At 36.3% G+C, this 18026-nt stretch overlaps 2 protein-coding genes across 10 annotated transcripts in view; one reads left to right on the top strand and one right to left on the bottom strand.

Annotated features, from left to right (window-relative positions):
* LOC107136895 (sodium channel protein type 1 subunit alpha) overlaps positions 1-18026 on the top strand; it is a 939664-nt gene that overhangs the window by 400842 nt on the left and 520796 nt on the right. The window lies entirely within an intron of this gene.
* The window catches only part of Csrnp3 (cysteine and serine rich nuclear protein 3), a 189918-nt gene that overhangs the window by 11093 nt on the left and 160799 nt on the right, over positions 1-18026 (bottom strand). For all 5 annotated transcript variants that reach the window (XM_048812414.1, XM_048812417.1, XM_048812416.1 and 2 more), the window contains 2 exons: positions 15944-16203; positions 2006-2302 (listed from right to left, as the gene is read on the bottom strand). In XM_048812414.1, coding sequence (XP_048668371.1) covers positions 2006-2302; positions 15944-16203 — 557 coding nt within the window. The remainder of the gene's footprint in view (positions 1-2005; positions 2303-15943; positions 16204-18026) is intronic.

Genomic DNA, 18026 nt, shown 5'->3' with positions numbered 1-18026 from the left:
TCAATGCTTCTATTCTTCCTATAATCTCCCTTTTTTTTCCTGCTGGATTCCAGGTCACCTACCAATTTTAAACACACAAACTTATAGTACTTCTTCCCACCTGCTATTTTTTTTTTTTTTCATAGTGCTGGGATTAAACCCAGGGCCTTGTGCATGCCAGGCAATTACTCTACCAACTGAGCTATATCCCCAGCCCCCACCGGCTATCTTTAATTTAACCTACATGATGTTCCTCATGCTACCTATATTCTTTTCCCTTTGCTCATTGTGAAATGAACTTCACTCTCAAAGATGTCCAGGTTGACACCACTTAGCATCATGCAGTATTATAATTCATTCTCATTGGTTCAACTTGATGCATGGGTGAATGTGAGCATACTGCAAAGATGCAGTGGGTATACACACTGGCAAATGCGTTTAGGTCCTGGTCTCCCCTTTTCTTTCCCACTCCGTCAGACTACAGGCTTTTTGAGAGAAGAAGATGTATGTACGTTACATCAGTATCTCAGAATTACTTGAGTGATGGGCTCTAAGGAAAGAGTGATTGCATTAACCAAGGATTTTGGACTGACCTCTTTACTCAGGTGGTAAAGTGGAAATCTGGGAAACCCATAGGTACTCCTAAGATATTTGCCAACTGTCTCAGATTCTACAAATCAACCTGTGTGCAAACCAAAGTACAGACAAGAAAAAAGCTTGCTCTGCTTCCCATCTTATCCAAATACAGGGAATATACTATGCTACAGAGGAGATTGCCAAGTTAGTGTAGTTATCTCAGTCCCCATGAAAAGCAGTAGCAAATGTCAGTGGCAGAATCTGTAGCCATTTTCTTATGAACCTCTTTTCTGTGGATCCATCCTAAGCTATATTCATTTAAGGGGAACTGTTCTATTTTACTTGCAGGAAGGACTCTCTTTATTGAAAAAGCTGTGTCTGCATAAAATAATAGCAACTAACTACAGACCACCAATGATGTTAGAGATAAATGGGACCTGAGAATTATCTAGTTCAGAGGTTGTAAACCTTTTCTCCCACTTTTAATTAGTTTTAACCTTTAAGTTTTTAGAAGTGTAATCAACTAGGTGAGATTGGTAGGGGATATTTTCCAACACTTATATAAACTTAAATTTTAGGCTCTTCTTAGGAGTAAAATAGGCTTTTCACTGCTGTATTCCCAAGTTGCCAAAAAAAAAAAAAAAAAAAAAAAGAATCTCTCTTTAGGTTTCCCCCCTATATTCCTCTAACCAATCTTGCAGTATAGGGATACTTGAACACTTTTTGTTGTTGTTGTTGTTTTGCTAAAAAAAACCTTAACAGCTGGGAGTAACTGTAATAACTTTTCTTTCCCTACAAAGGGCAAGAGTTTAAATATTTTAGTCTTTCTTGGCCATATGGTCTCTGTGCTACTACTCAGTTCTGCAGCAGAAGCTTGAAATTAGTCATAAATAATAGGGTAAATAAATAAACTGGCAGTGTTCCAATAAACTTTGTTTATGAAAACATGTGTTTGGCTGGATTTGGTCTGTGAGTTGACAGTTGGCCAACCTAATATAGTCCAGCCCATTCATTTTAAAGATGAAAAAACAGCACAGAGAGTTAACCTGACTGGACACTTTCCTATAATCGACAAATAGCAAAAATAGTCTAGTCATGCTTGCACTAGTCCACACCACCTTTAATCCATCATTCACTTCACACCCCATACATAGATCAGAAAATATAAACTCAAATATTAGGATGCCAATAGTTTCCAGAATAAGCTGGTGGAATCAATGAATCCAAGAGGAAAAAATCTCTACCATCTGAGTTACCTTTACATTGTATTTCATATATACATAAGCACTTTGCAAATGTCCTGGAATTAACATTTCTCATTCCCTGAACTACACATCTTGCCTTTCCACAAATTTTCTTTTCCACATGCAAAACGTTATTTGCAACACTACTTCTTTACCGGGTGGTGTATAATGCTTTGTCTTTGGATGCCCTGACATCCACACCTTACCTGACATTTAATGCCTGCCAAGCTGCAGGTACATGTTTCTGGATCACAGAACACTCTGCAGTCGCAGCCACAGTCCTCCCGTGACAGGCGGATGGCTCGAAGCTCGTGCTTTTCTTCCACATCAATCTTCTTCACTCCAGAGGCTCGCAGCAGTGCTCTTCGTTTTTTTGTTGGCAGGGGTTGTAGAAAGAAGTACTCGTCTACTTCTGTGTTGTCCAAATCAATATCATCATCGGAAATGTCATCCACTGTAAGAGTGCTAGCTTCCTCAGATTCTACTGTGCCATTCTTAGTCATCTAGAAACACAGGGAAGTGCATGAGAGATGGAGTTCAAGCAGGGTCCAAAGTCCCCACCTCAGCACTTGGGAAGAGTGAGCTAGTATATATCATCATGCCCCCACAATCAGTAAGTGTGTGTGAGCTCAATTGTTTGCTTTTATTTTTCTCATTAGGAGAAGTCACAAAAAGGAAAACCGAGGCATGGAAATTATGTGCTTTTAAAAATGTACTGGTTACAAGAGATGGACACTTGGAACTCTCAGTCTCCTATAGTCAGTAGTTACTGTTAGAGCTTGAACCAGAATGATAAGAAAAAGACCAGAAGTTCCAGATGTTGTCTTTAGAGTCAGTTCAAAATGGGTAGCTCTGGTGTTGGAGAAAGAATGTCCTGGTTCAGAAGTGAGAGCAACTTAGTGGATGCCATCACCAACCAAGTCAGTAAATATCTTGTCCTTGAGATAACCACTCTGACACTTTGGGATTTCAGCAAAACCATGCACTCAGGAAATAAAGTTGTGCTGTGCTATGCTATTGGGATTATAAACATGATTACGCTATAGAACATTCCAAGGAATTGATATGAAGCAATCAGTCAGGTCAGTATGCTCTCAGAGAACAGTGCGGGTGCATGCTCATCAACTGACAACTGAAATGACAAACCAGGTTCCCAAAGGAGTTTGCCCAAAGCCATACCTTCTGCCTAACAGCTCATGTGGACGGCCATGCCTCACATACCCAGGAGTTGTTCTGCTGCTATTTATATTTCTTTTCTAAACTAATCTCATCCATCAGTAAGCCCTGAATCAGTATTTCATTTCTGAGTATTACACCACAACATATAGTTTCCTTCATAAAAAAGGATTTAGAAAGAAAAGTTTTCTCTGAATATGATCAAGATATTTATTCTTAGGAGCAGTGCAAGAAAAAAATGTAGAAAATCCATAAGAGATAAAGCATGGGATAACTAAATAAAGAAGCTATTTGGATTATTTAATTTTTAAATTTATTACTTTCTAAATTTCATTCATTGTAACGATTACCTTGCTTAGTAATCTTCACACTTCATCCATTAAACAGTTAAAATACCCTGGTGATATTAGACACCATTCTCATCCTCAAAAGAAAATGTCCAATATTTAGACAAGAATATTTATTACTGTAAAAAACCCCCAAGATGGACAACTGTGAATGTATTAAAGAACAAATAGAATATTGGACTTTGCCCTCAGGTGGAGAAATTTTCACCAAGGAATCACCACAGTATTAAGTGCATATTCCAATATATTACAAAGGGTCCCTAAGATGTATTTGCAAAAACTACTAAATTATATTTCTGAATATTTCAGAACTTAAATCTATGATCTTACCAAGATTAGCATTCCCCTTTACCAGGCTATGTTGTTAGTATGATCCTCAGTTCATTTCTTCTGTTGGCATTGTGTATTGGTTAAACTATGACATCCATTACTAAGATGTTACTTGGATTGGTGGTGGTTATCACTTTTGTTCATTCTTACTAACAAGTTGCACATTTCTATGTGTAAAGATCTAATTTTCTAAGAAATTCAAGTGTATAATTGCCTCACATGTCCAATCTTCTGTGACAGGCAAAGCTGCATGAACAAGTAGGGAATGTTCCCTTTCCCATCTTGTCATTCTGTGGCAATAGATTTATTTTAATTAATTCTTGGCTTGCTTATGTGAACCTCAGCAAGCTTCTCAGTTCATGGCACATGTAGACACTCAGCACTTGGCTAGCACGACTCATTTCAATCCTTCCTCCCTACTTCATCTCCGTGTTCTATAATATTTAGGCTTTCTTGTGCAATTGGTAATGTTATAACACCAATGAGATCTCCAACTTATAACAATGGGTTTGGAGGTACAAAATAACAATAGTTGTTATCAGACAACACATGAAATCTAAAAATCAAGAAAAAGTAAGAATTTTGTCAATATATAAAAACATATAAAAATTTAAGGCAACATAAACCATGAATTGGCATCTCAGAACTAAGAAACAAACAAATGTATCTCAAATTTAACTACAGATACAGTTTACTCCAAATATAAATGTCTTTAGAAATAAAATCTGCATCTCTTATTTACAAGTTCTAGAATTATTCACTTATTATAATTTTATTTTAAAATAAAGATTCAAGTAAGAATCTAAAAGTCCTTCACATACAGTTATATACTATTTTCACTCTTGTTCAATAACCTACAGGGATTGAAACCTAGATTTTTAAAATCTCATGTTAATGTTGATGTGCTCTGGGGCAAGGTTTTCTCCTCACCTCTTCAGCATCATTTCTAATGAAGACTGGGAATATTCTACCTCAGTCTGGTCAATTGACTTGTCTTCCTCTTCTTATGGTTCCTGGTTGGTGTTGCTTCTGAGACATTCCCTACTATGACCTTGCATAGACCGATTGTGCCTGCTGGTTTCATTAAAATCCAGGACTAGACTACTGAGTTTAAATGCTCTTCAATATTGGAGTACTAAAATAGTATTTCCAAATGTATCTTCCCATATGGGAGCAATAGGAAAAAAAGTCAAAGAGCTCCCTGATTCTTGTCTACCAACTTACATTTGTTATTCTCTAAAGATCTGGTGTAAAGGAATCCAGGAAGTCTTCCAGGATTGACTCATCTACTCATGCCAGACCCTTTATCCATGTCTATCATCATGCATAAGAACATTCATGTTGTACAACATTGGTTCTCTCCTGACATGAATGCTACCTTTAAATGTTTTTTTTTCCCATCTCAAAATAGAATTATTAAAATTTCAGATTTTAATTCATCAAAAGCAGCCTCCTTATTTTATGCATCAATGAAGCTCACTCAGAGTCATTTTGATCTCTCCAGGATGTACTTATAGGATATAATTCCCTGTTTCCTATTTTAATATGCTTCTCCCTACATGTCATAAATTATAAGTTTCTTATTGGTACCTACACAATGCTGGGAGTCTAACATGGAGTCAAACACAATGTATCTAAAAAGCTATTTCATTTATAAAATAACATACCCTGTAACCTGCATTTTCAAATGCATGCCTACTTTTGAGGTAGAAATCTTCAATCTAGGACTTGGACCATTTCTCACTTTGTGTTCTTTCTCCAGAAATAAGGTTGCCTCCCAGTAGCTCAAAAAAAAATTTACTATTAAAAAAAGGTGGTTTAGGAACACTACCAAATAATTATGGCCTTTAAATGTGCTCTTGTCTTCATATATATGCATATGAAAGAAAGAGAAACTGGAGGTAGAGATGAAAGAGGTGGCAGAAAAAGGTATGGCATATAATAATATTAATAACAGTTTTAATTTTGTGTGCCAGAAACTGTTCTAAACACTTAACCTGATTAGCTCGTATAGCAACACAAAAATCTTATGTGATATATACTATCATTATATCCATTTAACTGATGCGGAAATCAAGGTACAGGAATGCTAAACATGCCCAACATCACAAATACATAGTGTATACATTAAAGTCATGATCTGAGATATTTGACTTTAGAGCTTGTGCTCCCTAACAGCATTGATATATATATTTTATATGTATATAATATATATATATATATAATAGATTCTTTTATATAATTAATATTTATTGAATAGTTAAATAGTAGTTAGTGATTATTTTGTATGAGCCACTAGGTATAGGTATATATGACTAAAGACCTTAATCTCAACGGAGTGGAATAATGAGTCAAGGAATCTGGCAATTTCAACCCAGCTTGTAAGGATTTCCTAGCTTAGGGTGAATACAGCATTTGAGGAGCACCTACAGGTAGGGCTGGCAGTGGAGTGAAAAGGGAAAACTTCCAGATGAAGCTTAAATCTGAAGGTGGATGGGCAGTCAGAGGAACAGTGGAGACAGAAGGCCTCACTCCCCCAGCCTGCTCTGGGACAGAACATGATGGATTCTTTGACCTACAGAGCATACAGATGATTGGACTTTGGTGGAATCACTCTCCATAAAGAAAGAACTAGAGAGAAAGAAATAGCAGTTCTTCAGAGTAGCTCCTGTTTATCTGTCTTAGCCAATGAAAGGTGGTAAGTGATAACTTGACTCATGATTTGATCTAATGATCTTTATCTCATCTTATATTTTTCCTGTATGTGTATACATTTATCTATATTGTACTGTGAGGATCTTAAGAGGTGTGTGTGTGTGTGTGTGTGTGTGTGTGTGTCCTTGATCCAATGACAAAACTGAAGATGGCAATTGTTTCTTGGGCTACTGGGTAAAATTGTCTGGACTCCCTCTCCACATATTAAAATATAACTTGTTTTAGACAGAATCCTAACATCTTACTTTTGCAAAATTGTACCCACTGATAAGCATGAGAAAGTAATTTCTGAAAACACAGTTTTGCCCACATATACACTCCTGAGGAATAGGATGTATTATTGTAAGAATCAGTGGAATGACTCCAAGACTATCAAATAACCAATTCAATGCAAAATGGGTAACAATACTGAAAATGTAGATTGACTAAAATGCTAAAAAAAGAAACAAAGCAAAACACAAAAATAGATCCAGTTCCTTTCATCAGTGAAGTTGTATATTTAGTAGTAAAGTCTCCTGTTTCTTAAAAAATATGAGCACGTGTAAAAATGAGAATGGATATAAGAATGTGCAAATGAATTCAGTTCCACAAACACTGATTACTCCCTATTGTAACAAAGATGATGATGCTGAGGAAGACCTGAACTACCATATATTGAATACCAGGTGCTGAGTGTCATACTTTGTACAAATTATCTCACCTAATTTGTACAATGATCTTATGATTTTTTTTTTTTTTTGTACTTGGGAAAACTGGTGCATGGGGAAGGTTAATTTACCAAAGTCTATCTAAATTAGCTAATTCATGATGGTACTAAGCATCGAACTCAGGTTTATTCGACTTCAAAGCATGAGGCTGGTTGTCAAGATCAGTTTGGAGTAAAAAGTATTAAGAGTTATAGTGTCACAAGCCATCTATGAGCTGCGTGTGTGAGCTATGTGCACTTGAGCATATGAGGGGACTGGTTTGGCTTTGAGAGCTGATTAGGCTATGCCACACAAGTGTGCCTCTTCTCTCGCTCTGCCTGTGATCCCTCACAGCACCTGAGATGGGTATGACTTGCCAAGATGTCAATCAATCTGCTGACCACAAGACATTACCAAGCAAGACTCCACCCTTTTGAAATCATATCCCTTGCCTCATTTGGGTGGAATATTCTATTGAATGTCTTCCCCAATAAATGAAAGGGGAGGGGGGTTTGGGTGCACTCGCTCTGTAGCTCCTTTCAGCACTATCCAGCGTGGAGTTAACCCTTCGGGTCACTGATCAGTCCCACCTTCAAACTCATGTTCGTGCTTTTCATGGTTTCTTCACCATTTTCTCAGTCTATTGCTGCAGCCAGCTCCTTTGAACCCAGCTCATCTAGCCAGCCCGGCCAGCTGGTGACATTATAGTAAAAAAAAATGATGGAAGAAAAATAGCATTAGATTTCAGCCACACTCCAAAAGCTGATCTCAGTGCAATCAGTAGAAGATCAAGACCAGTGCACATTACCTTAGAATTCAGAAACAAAAGATATGATTCAGTCATAGAGAACAAGAGCTCAGGAGAGGGGAAAACAGAGTGAGCTGAAAAAAAAAATGGCACCTCATCGGTCAGCATTGGATTTGGAGCATATGGAGGTGGCTTTTCTAATGGAGATGTTGTTAGGAGAAGCTGGTCAAAGCTGGCTGAAATAATGTGCTATTCTTTTGATTTTCTTACCTGACTCATTGATCTTGGATTGCATTTAATTGCTATTGCTCATTCTCTAATTTTGCCGTAATACATTAGTTGATTTCATGTATCGATCTCCTACCCATGCTATGAACATGTTGAGAACAGAGGCAGTCTGTTTTGTCCACTAATGTGTCTCTGGCACCTTGATAATTGCCAGTCTCACAGTAATTGGTAAACAAATATTTTGGAATGAATGAATTTTCATAACCACTACACTATACTGCCAGATACTGTACTAGGTATCAGGGTTTATAAACGCATTACTATTCTACCATCTAAAGAACTTCCAGTCTACTCTGGAGGTCATGTAACAGATATGACCTAGTGTAGTAAGTGCAAAAAAATATATGTGCAGTTTATAGAAGTAGCAGGAGGAAGACAGAATAGGCAGATAAAAAAGAAGGCTGTGTACAAAGACACAAAGCAGAATTACTTATTTTCTATTCTGATTCCATACTCTCTAACAAGGAAGAAAACATTCAAGCCAGAAATGAGAGAAGAGACATGTCAGGAAGGATTTAAAGCAAAAATCAGGTGGGGAGACAATGAAAGTGCACTCAGCTATTTTATATAAGAATCCCCAGGCCCAGACAATTTATGCTTTAGAACAATAGAGAAGCTTGAAGTTATGATTGCTCAGTCTAACATCTGTGAAGACTCATGGGGAAAGGAATTAAATGATGATCAAAATGGGACTGAATTGTTTAAAAAAAAAGGCTAATTCTGGATAACAATATTCTAGAAAGAATTATTTAAACAGATGGTTTCAGTACATGGGATAGAGGAAAACAGTGAATACGAAACTATTGTCTGGGTTCACTGCAGAGAAAATATTCTTTTTGTAAATGAACTTCATCTTTATGCAGAACCTTGACATATAAAAGATAAAAGTGGGATGAGGTACACAGTGTCTTGGGCCTGCTGCCCTGTTCCCTGATTTCAGACCTCATGGATTACAGTTGGAAAATCAGTGCTTTGCTACTGAGAATTTCTTATTCTTATCTCTGAGATGAAAATCTAGTCCTGAGAATTTCTCACTTTAGACTTCTAACAAGATTGCTTTCCTCTTCTCATACAAAGATGGAATATAAACTGATTAATAAAACTATGGATGGATGCATGAATTTTTAGTTAGTTCAACAGTGAAAATATCTCTAAGATCAGTGATGCTCATCCTATTTTGTAGCACCCATTGAAGTCAGGAATGAGGGTGTGGCAGCTCTACATTCTATCAGTATCAGTGGCCCATCCCAGCAATGTTTTCCAGTAAAGGTCATGCTGGGCCCTCTTGAGGATCACTACTTGGACAGGATATCCCAAACTTGACCCCATCGTATGAACAGTTTTAAATCTATAACTTGGATGAGAACCTAAAAGGCAAGCTTATCACATAGGCAGATGACGAGATCACATTCATTTAAGTTAAATTAAAAAAAAAAAAAAAAACTATCGATTGCTCCCTACAGACCATGTCCAGCACTAAACATGGTTCTAGCCCTGGAGGTGTTATAAAATTTCAATTTATATCATAATGCAGACATGGTTTAAAAGCAGAGAGTTAGGTTTATTCATTGTTTTTGTTTGTTGCTTTATTTTTTGTTTGTTTGCTTTTTTATTCCCTACCAGTGTAATATAAACAAACAAACTGATCAAGCTACCAAACACTACTGTAAGTTTAGTTATATCCATGGAAAAAGCATCCACAATTTGAATTAATGTAACAGATTTCTGGGCACTGGATAGATCCCATCCAGAGTCCCAGATCAAGTACCTTATTATGAAGTAGACATTAATAAATACTAATGTATCCACAGGAGGAAAACCAGGGCAAAAAAAAACTGAAAGGGCTGGGGTTGTGGCTCAGAGGTAGAGCGCTCGCCTAGCATATGCGAGGCCCTGGGTTCAATCCTCAGCACCACATAAAAATAAATAAAATAAAAATAAAATAAAATTATAGTGTCCAACTATGAATTAAAACAAAAAAGTAAAAAAAAAAAAAAAAAAAAAAAAAAGAAAAAAAGAAACTGAAAACCATGCCCTCAAGGATTAATGGAAAGACCGAGGGATGTTTCATTCTACAGAAGAGAAACACATAAATCCCATAAACTATCTTCAAATATTTGCATGTGTATCAACACCACATTCAAACCCTTGGAATGTCGAATATAAAGAATTATTCCATGTACTTAGAAGGCAGAATTGGGGTCAAAAGAAGTGGTAAGATAGCAGCAGGTTGCTCAGTGTAAGGAAGAGTTTTCTAATGATTAAAGGCATGAATGAAACGTGCTACTTCAAAAGAGCAGTGTGCTCCGGGTCATCTAAGATGTGCAATTACTTGCTGAAAGTACAAGGTATATATTTAATAAATGGAATTCTTGGTAGTGTGGTATGAGCTGGACAGATGACCTAGTCTCTAAGGTCTCTGGCAATCTAAGAAAAACATTTATGTTACTTTAATATTCAGTCAAATCTTACAGTATAATTTCATAATTCATTAACTGTTAATTGTAGGTGGCAAATTTGAATCAGTTTAATTATGTCTTTGAAAAGCCAGGAATATTTGCTTGTTTTGTTAACTTTTATTCTTTTCAACGTGAAGTGGGCACAGTGACATGCCTCTGTAGTTCTGGCTACTTGGGAGGCCAAGAAAGTAAAATCAAACTCTTGAACCCAGTAGTTTGAGGTCAGCCTGGGTCATGAAGAAAGACCCCCATCTCAAACAAACAAAACAAAATAAATTAATTCCAACAATATGAAGTCATAAGAACTCCTTGGAAAATACATTACTGAAAAAAGTCATCAGAAAGGATAATATTAACATATAAGACAAAACAACTTGGAAAAAAATAAGCTATAAATTCCTTTATCCTTCCTTTTGGTTTAGACCAACTTTTCCTCTTTCATTGGTGGATAATAAATCAGGATGAATCCAGTAGCCTGCTGCTAAATATTTAAAAATATATACTTATAAAAATATTATAGTTTGTTGTGATTGACAAGTTTCATGGTTCACATACTCCCTTCATAATCAATTTCAAACTTTTGTTGGGAAGAGATGTATATAAATCCACAGTAATGAGCCAATTCAGTGAGCTGGCTCCAACATACCACTGGATGTCCCCACATTTAAACCAGGAGAATCAATGCAATTGATTTTCCTAAACTAAAAAGTAAAAACAACAACAACAACAACAACAACAACAACAACAACCAAAAAAAACAATGTTTTTTATACAGGAAGAATGTGATGATTTGATTACATATGTCTAATTGTACTTTTTCAAATAAAATGCCAGTGATGTGCTGAAACAGCATATTCTTAAATGTATTTCATGTGCATCAGGATGAATTCTACCCTACCAGTCTCTATCACTTTGGTTAGGTATATTTTTTGTGTACTTATCAGAACAGGTTGTACATATAATAGTGCAAATACTTGAAACAGCAAAGTTTTCTGCTTGGTATTAAAGCAGGCCTCTACTTAGGAATTCATTCTGGAAGCTTTGACAATAAGTATGCTCTGAAGTGACTGCTACAGAGTCTAACAGAGAAATTATGTAGGGATAAATGGAGTTCTAAGATACCCTGACCCCAAAGACATGTCTAGGAAAGAATTACAGATTAGGTTCTTAAAGTACACATCCCAAAGTGTTCAAACTATGGGTCTAAGATACCGTTCAAGCATCTCACACAAGCCCCTATTCCCTTTCATCTCCCAGCACATTTAAGATCTTTACCTGGAGGATTAATCACGGAACTTTTGAAGAGATACAAAGGGAGGGCTGGAGGTGGAGTAGAAAATTACAATGCTGCATGGGTGAAGTACTTAAGAATAAAATAGTCATAGATTAAATCTGAGATGGGGTTGAAGATTTACACTGGGATATTTTAAGAGTTTAGTCATTAAAGTGTGAGTTAAAGTCTGGTTTTATTCATTTATTTTTAGTTAGGAAAGGGAGACAGCATCCATACATTATTCAAGAAATATATGGCTGAGAAATTGAAAAAAAAAAAAAAGCACAATGCTGAGAAGTGATTGGATGTGGTAACAGGAGTGGGGTTAGATCCTTAATCTCAGAAAGAAAAAGAAGAAAAACCTGAGTTGCAAAATGTTTGAGAAACAGGGTCAAGTCCAAGCTGTGGAAGCTAAATTAAATTTCCTAGAATAAGGCAGTAGAATCCAGTAAGATAGAACCCAGAGGCGATCAGAATGCCAAGTCTCCTACTTACAAATGGCTGCCTAATGCATTTTACAGATACATGAGAAATGGAAGTAAAAGCTAATTTAATTGTTCAACAATGTGGTGCAGATGATGAAATCTAAGCACTTAATTTGGAAAAGAGTATAGAATTAAGATGACTGCATTGATTACTGTGAAGTGTATGACATGTGTGAATGGGCTTGACAGAGAAAGAAAACTGTGCTCTGTAATTTAGAAATCCACAGCTACTTATTTCTTCTAGGAACATGCATTTTATTCATTCAGATTTTTCCCCCACAGTTGTTTATAGACAATGTTTAAAACATCACCACCATGAATAAAAAAAGACACACTTGAGCATCCTCCCATAAAATTGTATTTGTTCTACAAAAATAATTGTATATATTATTTTTCTCTATTTATATACCTTATAACTTAGGAGGTTGATTTACTAAATAAGAACCAATTTTATAATCAAAATCTACATGTCTATTCTTATTTTGTTCCCAAAATATTTATTGTGAGGTAAGTCTTCAAGTGTGTATGTATATATTTTTTTAGTTGTTTATTTATGTGGCGCTGAGGATGGAACCCAGGGCCTCACACATGTGAGACAAGCGCTCTACCACTGAGCCATAGCCCCAACCCCTGTATTTTTCTTTTTAGTCCTTTCTCTCTATTAAAGCATCATTGGGAAAAGAGTCATTGAATAAATAATTCCCTTAATTGGAACTCAGCAAAGGTTTCCTAGAAAAACAGGAAGAAATGGTAGAAGAGAAATCTGTCTTTATTTTTTAAGATTGTTGGTTCTTAAATTTAAGTGGCAGGGAAGCTACCCAGTTCCAATTCCAGTGAGTGTCCCTTGGCATTTTGCCTGGGCTCCTTAATGAGGGATCGGGAATGTTTGACTTGTCAGATGCTACCTCCCCTCTGCCCTAACTCAACGGACAGTAAGTCCCAGAGGACTATCTCAGGCAAAAATCCAAGGGAGCAAAGTTTGGCTCTCACAATCCTTTAGTTCCTCTTTGGACCCCTCTTCTGTACTACTGATCTTCTGTTGCCCAACTCAAAATAACAGAATCAATGTAGACACATTTGTTTTCTTACTTATCCCAGAGGAATTCATACTTCAAAACAAATGTCATTTTCAATAAGAGTGAAATTTTAAATATCAGAGTGAAATTTTTAGATTCCTAATGTTTTGGATAACTAATTTTAGATTTTGTACAATTAGACCTAGACAAGTATAGTCAATGATATTTTTTAAATCATAAAAGTTAATATGCTAGAAGAATTTCAATTAAAATATACAAGTTTTTCTCCATTAATTCATCTCAGATTTTTGAGACTGGTCCACATTGCTGTGATATTTTAACTTCATGTACCATGTGTTTCTGAATATTTCAAATGCATTGAGGCTAAGCTCAGTCACTTCAGAATCCTGTTATCCTTCAGCTTGGTATTCATTTGGAAATAGCAATGAAAGCCAAATGTGTTTTGTTTACATCTTTGCCAAAGAGAAAAACTGCATGTTTCCCCTTATTAATAAAAAACTGACATATGACATCCACTCAGATGGCTGCCTCTCCAACTTCCAACACTAAGCACTATTTTAAAAATAAATCAATACTACAGTGTTCTTTTTGTTTCTTATTTTCTTCTTTAGCTTCTTTTAAAAAAGGCATGGGAGTATCTGTGTACAAATATATCAGCACCTGATATATCACTGCCTGATATGGAGGAAGGCTGCTGTAGGTTTGTGGCTTTCCCTCATGTCCATCACATATACCATGCACATATAAGAAGTTCACCACAGTAAATCTTCTGGTTCTCAGATAACATTATATTCTCCCTAAAAACCACTGTACACACTATCAAACCCCAGAAAAGGATAACTCCCCACAAGTACACAGATATTTCCCCCCAATGCCTATAGGAGATAATCAATTAATTTAAGAATAGGAAAAAACAAGATAACACAATCAGTTTTCTAAGTGAACCAGTTACTTAATATCTTTTGTTTTTCTTTTTCCTCAGTTGCAAACATATTTCAGTAACTTATCTATTCTACTGGGTCTCTGTGAGGATCAAATTAAACATTGTTTGTAAAATGCCTGGTAAATAAAATTCATTAGTGATTGTCAACCTTTACTATTTTTCTACCAAAGTTTGAATTTGAAGAAAGACTTTACTCTTAGTGTGGGGGGTAGAGTTGGCTTGTAATGGGTTACAAAGGTAGGGAATGGATTTCAGAAACAAACTTGGTAACTATTACTAAATTACTACATGACAAGCTATCATAAATCACAAAATAATGGTGTATTGCTACTGGAAAAACTGAGGGATTTTCATTGAAATATGCCAAAAATACTGGCAAAGGAAAATATAAGTCACTCTCTGGGCTAAGTTGTGCCCAGTTTAAGTTATTGCCTTGTAATGCAACTGGGAACAAGGCACATGCATAACTTGCAAAATATTTACAATAACTTGTTTCAAAACACATATCACACCTCTGCTGATTGATTTCATAAAAAAATTTTGGTAGCACATGTGGCTTATGGTACTTCAGGCATTTAATGAATACCCTTTTTTAAGTATGTTGGATTACCTGAAAATATTTCCTTTCTCACTAGATAATGATGGTAGAATATTCCTATGTATTGATAGGGTGATGGACCCACACAAACATAAAGAGCTCTGAGTTGACAGAAGACATTTTCTCAATTTCTGTACTTCTCTCCACTTAATCTCTAAAGTGGCTCAACGACAAGAATCTCTACCTAGATGCCTTCCCAACACCTCTTGAAAACTCAAAAGCCTCTCAAACTCAGTATGTCCAAGAGAGCTCTCATTATCCACCCCACCCACTATCTGAGCATCTTCCTCTGTTGCTTGTCATTTCCTGTCACAGCAAACAATACTATTACCTACACCGCCAATTCCATTTTGCAACCCAGAAACGTAATTGTCATTCCTGACTATCCCTCTCTTCCTTCCAAATTCAGCCCATCATTAAGCACCATTGATTTTACTAATTTTCTCCTCTTCCCTTTCTCTTTGTCTCCCCCCTGCTTCAGACTAACCTAACTGGCCATCACCTGTCTTCTACATTATGGGATGCCCAGCCCATCTCTGGCTTTCCTAAAGCCTGAAACTCCTGCCAATTCTCTTTGCCTGGTTACCTCTTCAGATTTTCATTTCACTTCCTCAAGGAAGCATTTCTTGACTTCTTGTGCCACATGAATTTCCTGTTTTACATTTTCACAGTGCTTTACAACTTTCCTTTATAGCACTGAATGAAAAAACAAATCAAGATTTTATTTTGTTTTGACGCCTTGATTAATATTTTTCTTTCCTATTAATCTGTAAGTTCCTGTAGAGAGGAGACTACATCTATTTTTGGTTACTGATTAGCCCCCCAGGACAGGCTATATGAGCAAGCAATGTTCAGTGGTAAGTATTTGTAAAATAAATGAAAAAAATGATGTCAGGTACATTTCCCATGAAAGACTATATTGTTTTGCTTAAAAAAAAAAAAAGACTCAGCAGGCAGTCTGTTATGTAAAATGCAGTTCCAGCTATGACTGTTTAAAAAGTTGACTCAAATTGTTATAAGGATGTGGAGTTTTGCAGAAAGTGAGTTTATACTTCTTACCTTTAGTTTTAAAGAGTTCAGCTTCTCTTCCCTGAGGTGCTCCCTCAGCATCTCCCGGTGCAGCCTCTCCTGCTCCCTGGCAAACTCGCCAAGGGTGTACTGGCGCACGCTGTTGTGGCGGCTGGACATCCCCAGGGTGCTGCCCCCTTGGCTGGGCACGCTTGTGAAGCCTTGCCTCCGGGTGAAGTAGTACACGGTGACACAACTAAAATGCACATTCTTGGTCCTCAGCCGCTTCTCCCTTTTGAGAATGGAGGAAGCTGGAAGGAAAAGAAAAAAATCCGGTCAACACCAAGGGTAGCGGTTCTCAGATGAGGTTAAGAAAATACCCCTTGGTCTTGAATCTATGTATGCTCAACACTTCTGGGCCCTTAAAGATTCTAAAACTCTTGTATCCCAGAGTTGAAGAAAAGACCTTTTAATTTCCTTTCATATACTTTTTTATAGCTATGGCAGAGTAGACTTTTAAGTGTTTCTATAAGGGCAATCCAAGCAAACTTTCAAACTTGCCTATATATTTGTTGCCGAACTTAATTTCTCATTTCCCCTAATTCCTTGCAATTTGGTTTTATGATTTTTACACAAGTTGTATTGTATGATAATAAGGATAGACATAATACAAATTTCCATACCTTTAATCTCATTTCCAGAAAATGATGTTCAGCATTAAAAAAAATTTGGCTAATTACCAAAATATAGTTACATGAGAGGATAAGTTCTAATGTTCGACAGCATAGTACAGTGATTATTGTTGACAACAACAATATATTTTCTACAGAACTAGCAGAAAGAAGTTGGACATTTCCCAAGGCAAAGAAATGATAAATGCTTAGGAGATAAAAATGTTAATTACCATAATCTGAAAATTCACACATTGTATGCATGTATTGAAAAGTTTATAAATAAAAATATGCACAATCATTATGTATAAATAAAGATATAGTGCTTGCAATACTTAAAAAAAGAAAATTCTAAAAATCAATAAAAAAATCACAAAATGACTCACTGTTACTACTTAGATATACTAATAACCTAAACTAACAAAACTTTCATTTCACAAAATAACATCCCATTAAACAGCATTATAGAAAATGGGATTTTAATCCAAGAACTGAGAAAATTGCAAATGCCACAAGATATTTCAGAACTCTTATATTTTTTATCTTTTATTCTTTAAATAACGAAAATTACATCTATTTATGGTGTGCAACAATGGTGTTCTGATATATGTGCACATTGTAGAATTGCTAAATCAAGCTAATGAACATATCCATTAAGTTCCATACTTTTTTTGTGTGTAGTAAGAATCAGAACCTTTATTATTAGTTACAAGAATAGCAAAATACACAGAATATACAGAGCATCAATGAGAGTTGAGGTACACAGTACAGAGTTGAGAAACAGTCATATTATCCACATAACCTTTGGAATTAGAAGACATGGTAGACATTAACGGGCTCACTACTTTTATTTTATAGTGAAGTAACCCAGGCTAGGGCCTTTGAGTGACTTCTTTATATAATTTGTTTCAGAATTAAACTCCAAAGTTCCAAATCTGGTGCCATATTATCAGAGACTTTCCCACTGGGAAAGGAAAGGCACATTTAATTAAGAATAAAATCATGGGGCTGGGGATGTGGCTCAAGCGGTAGCGCGCTCGCCTGGCATGCGTGCGGCCCGGGTTCGATCCTCAGCACTACATACAAAGAATTGTGTCTGCCGAAAACTAAAATAAATAAATATAAAAAAAGAACAGAATAGAGTTAAAAAAAAAATAAAATCATGCTATAATGGGCTGATTCTCCCTCCCTTACCCCCCCCATATGTTCAAGTCCTAAGCCCCAGTACCTCAGGATGTAATCTCCTTAGGAAACAGGCCTTTAAGGTGAAACTGAGTTAAAATGGGGTCATTTGGGTAAACACTCAGCCAATATGACTGGTGGCCTTATAAAAAGGTAAAATATGGACACAGGTGTGGAGAGAGGGAAGATGATATGAAGGGACACAGAAAGAATGTCATTAGGAGAGGGACACAGAGCTGCCATAAGACAAGGAGTGTCTGTAGCTACCAGAAGCTAGAATA

This window comes from Marmota marmota, unplaced genomic scaffold, assembly GCF_001458135.2.
Source record: "Marmota marmota marmota unplaced genomic scaffold, marMar, whole genome shotgun sequence".
Lineage (NCBI taxonomy): Eukaryota > Metazoa > Chordata > Mammalia > Rodentia > Sciuridae > Marmota > Marmota marmota.
Note: the sequence above shows the minus strand (reverse complement) of the source record. Positions and strands in the feature narration are given on the sequence as shown.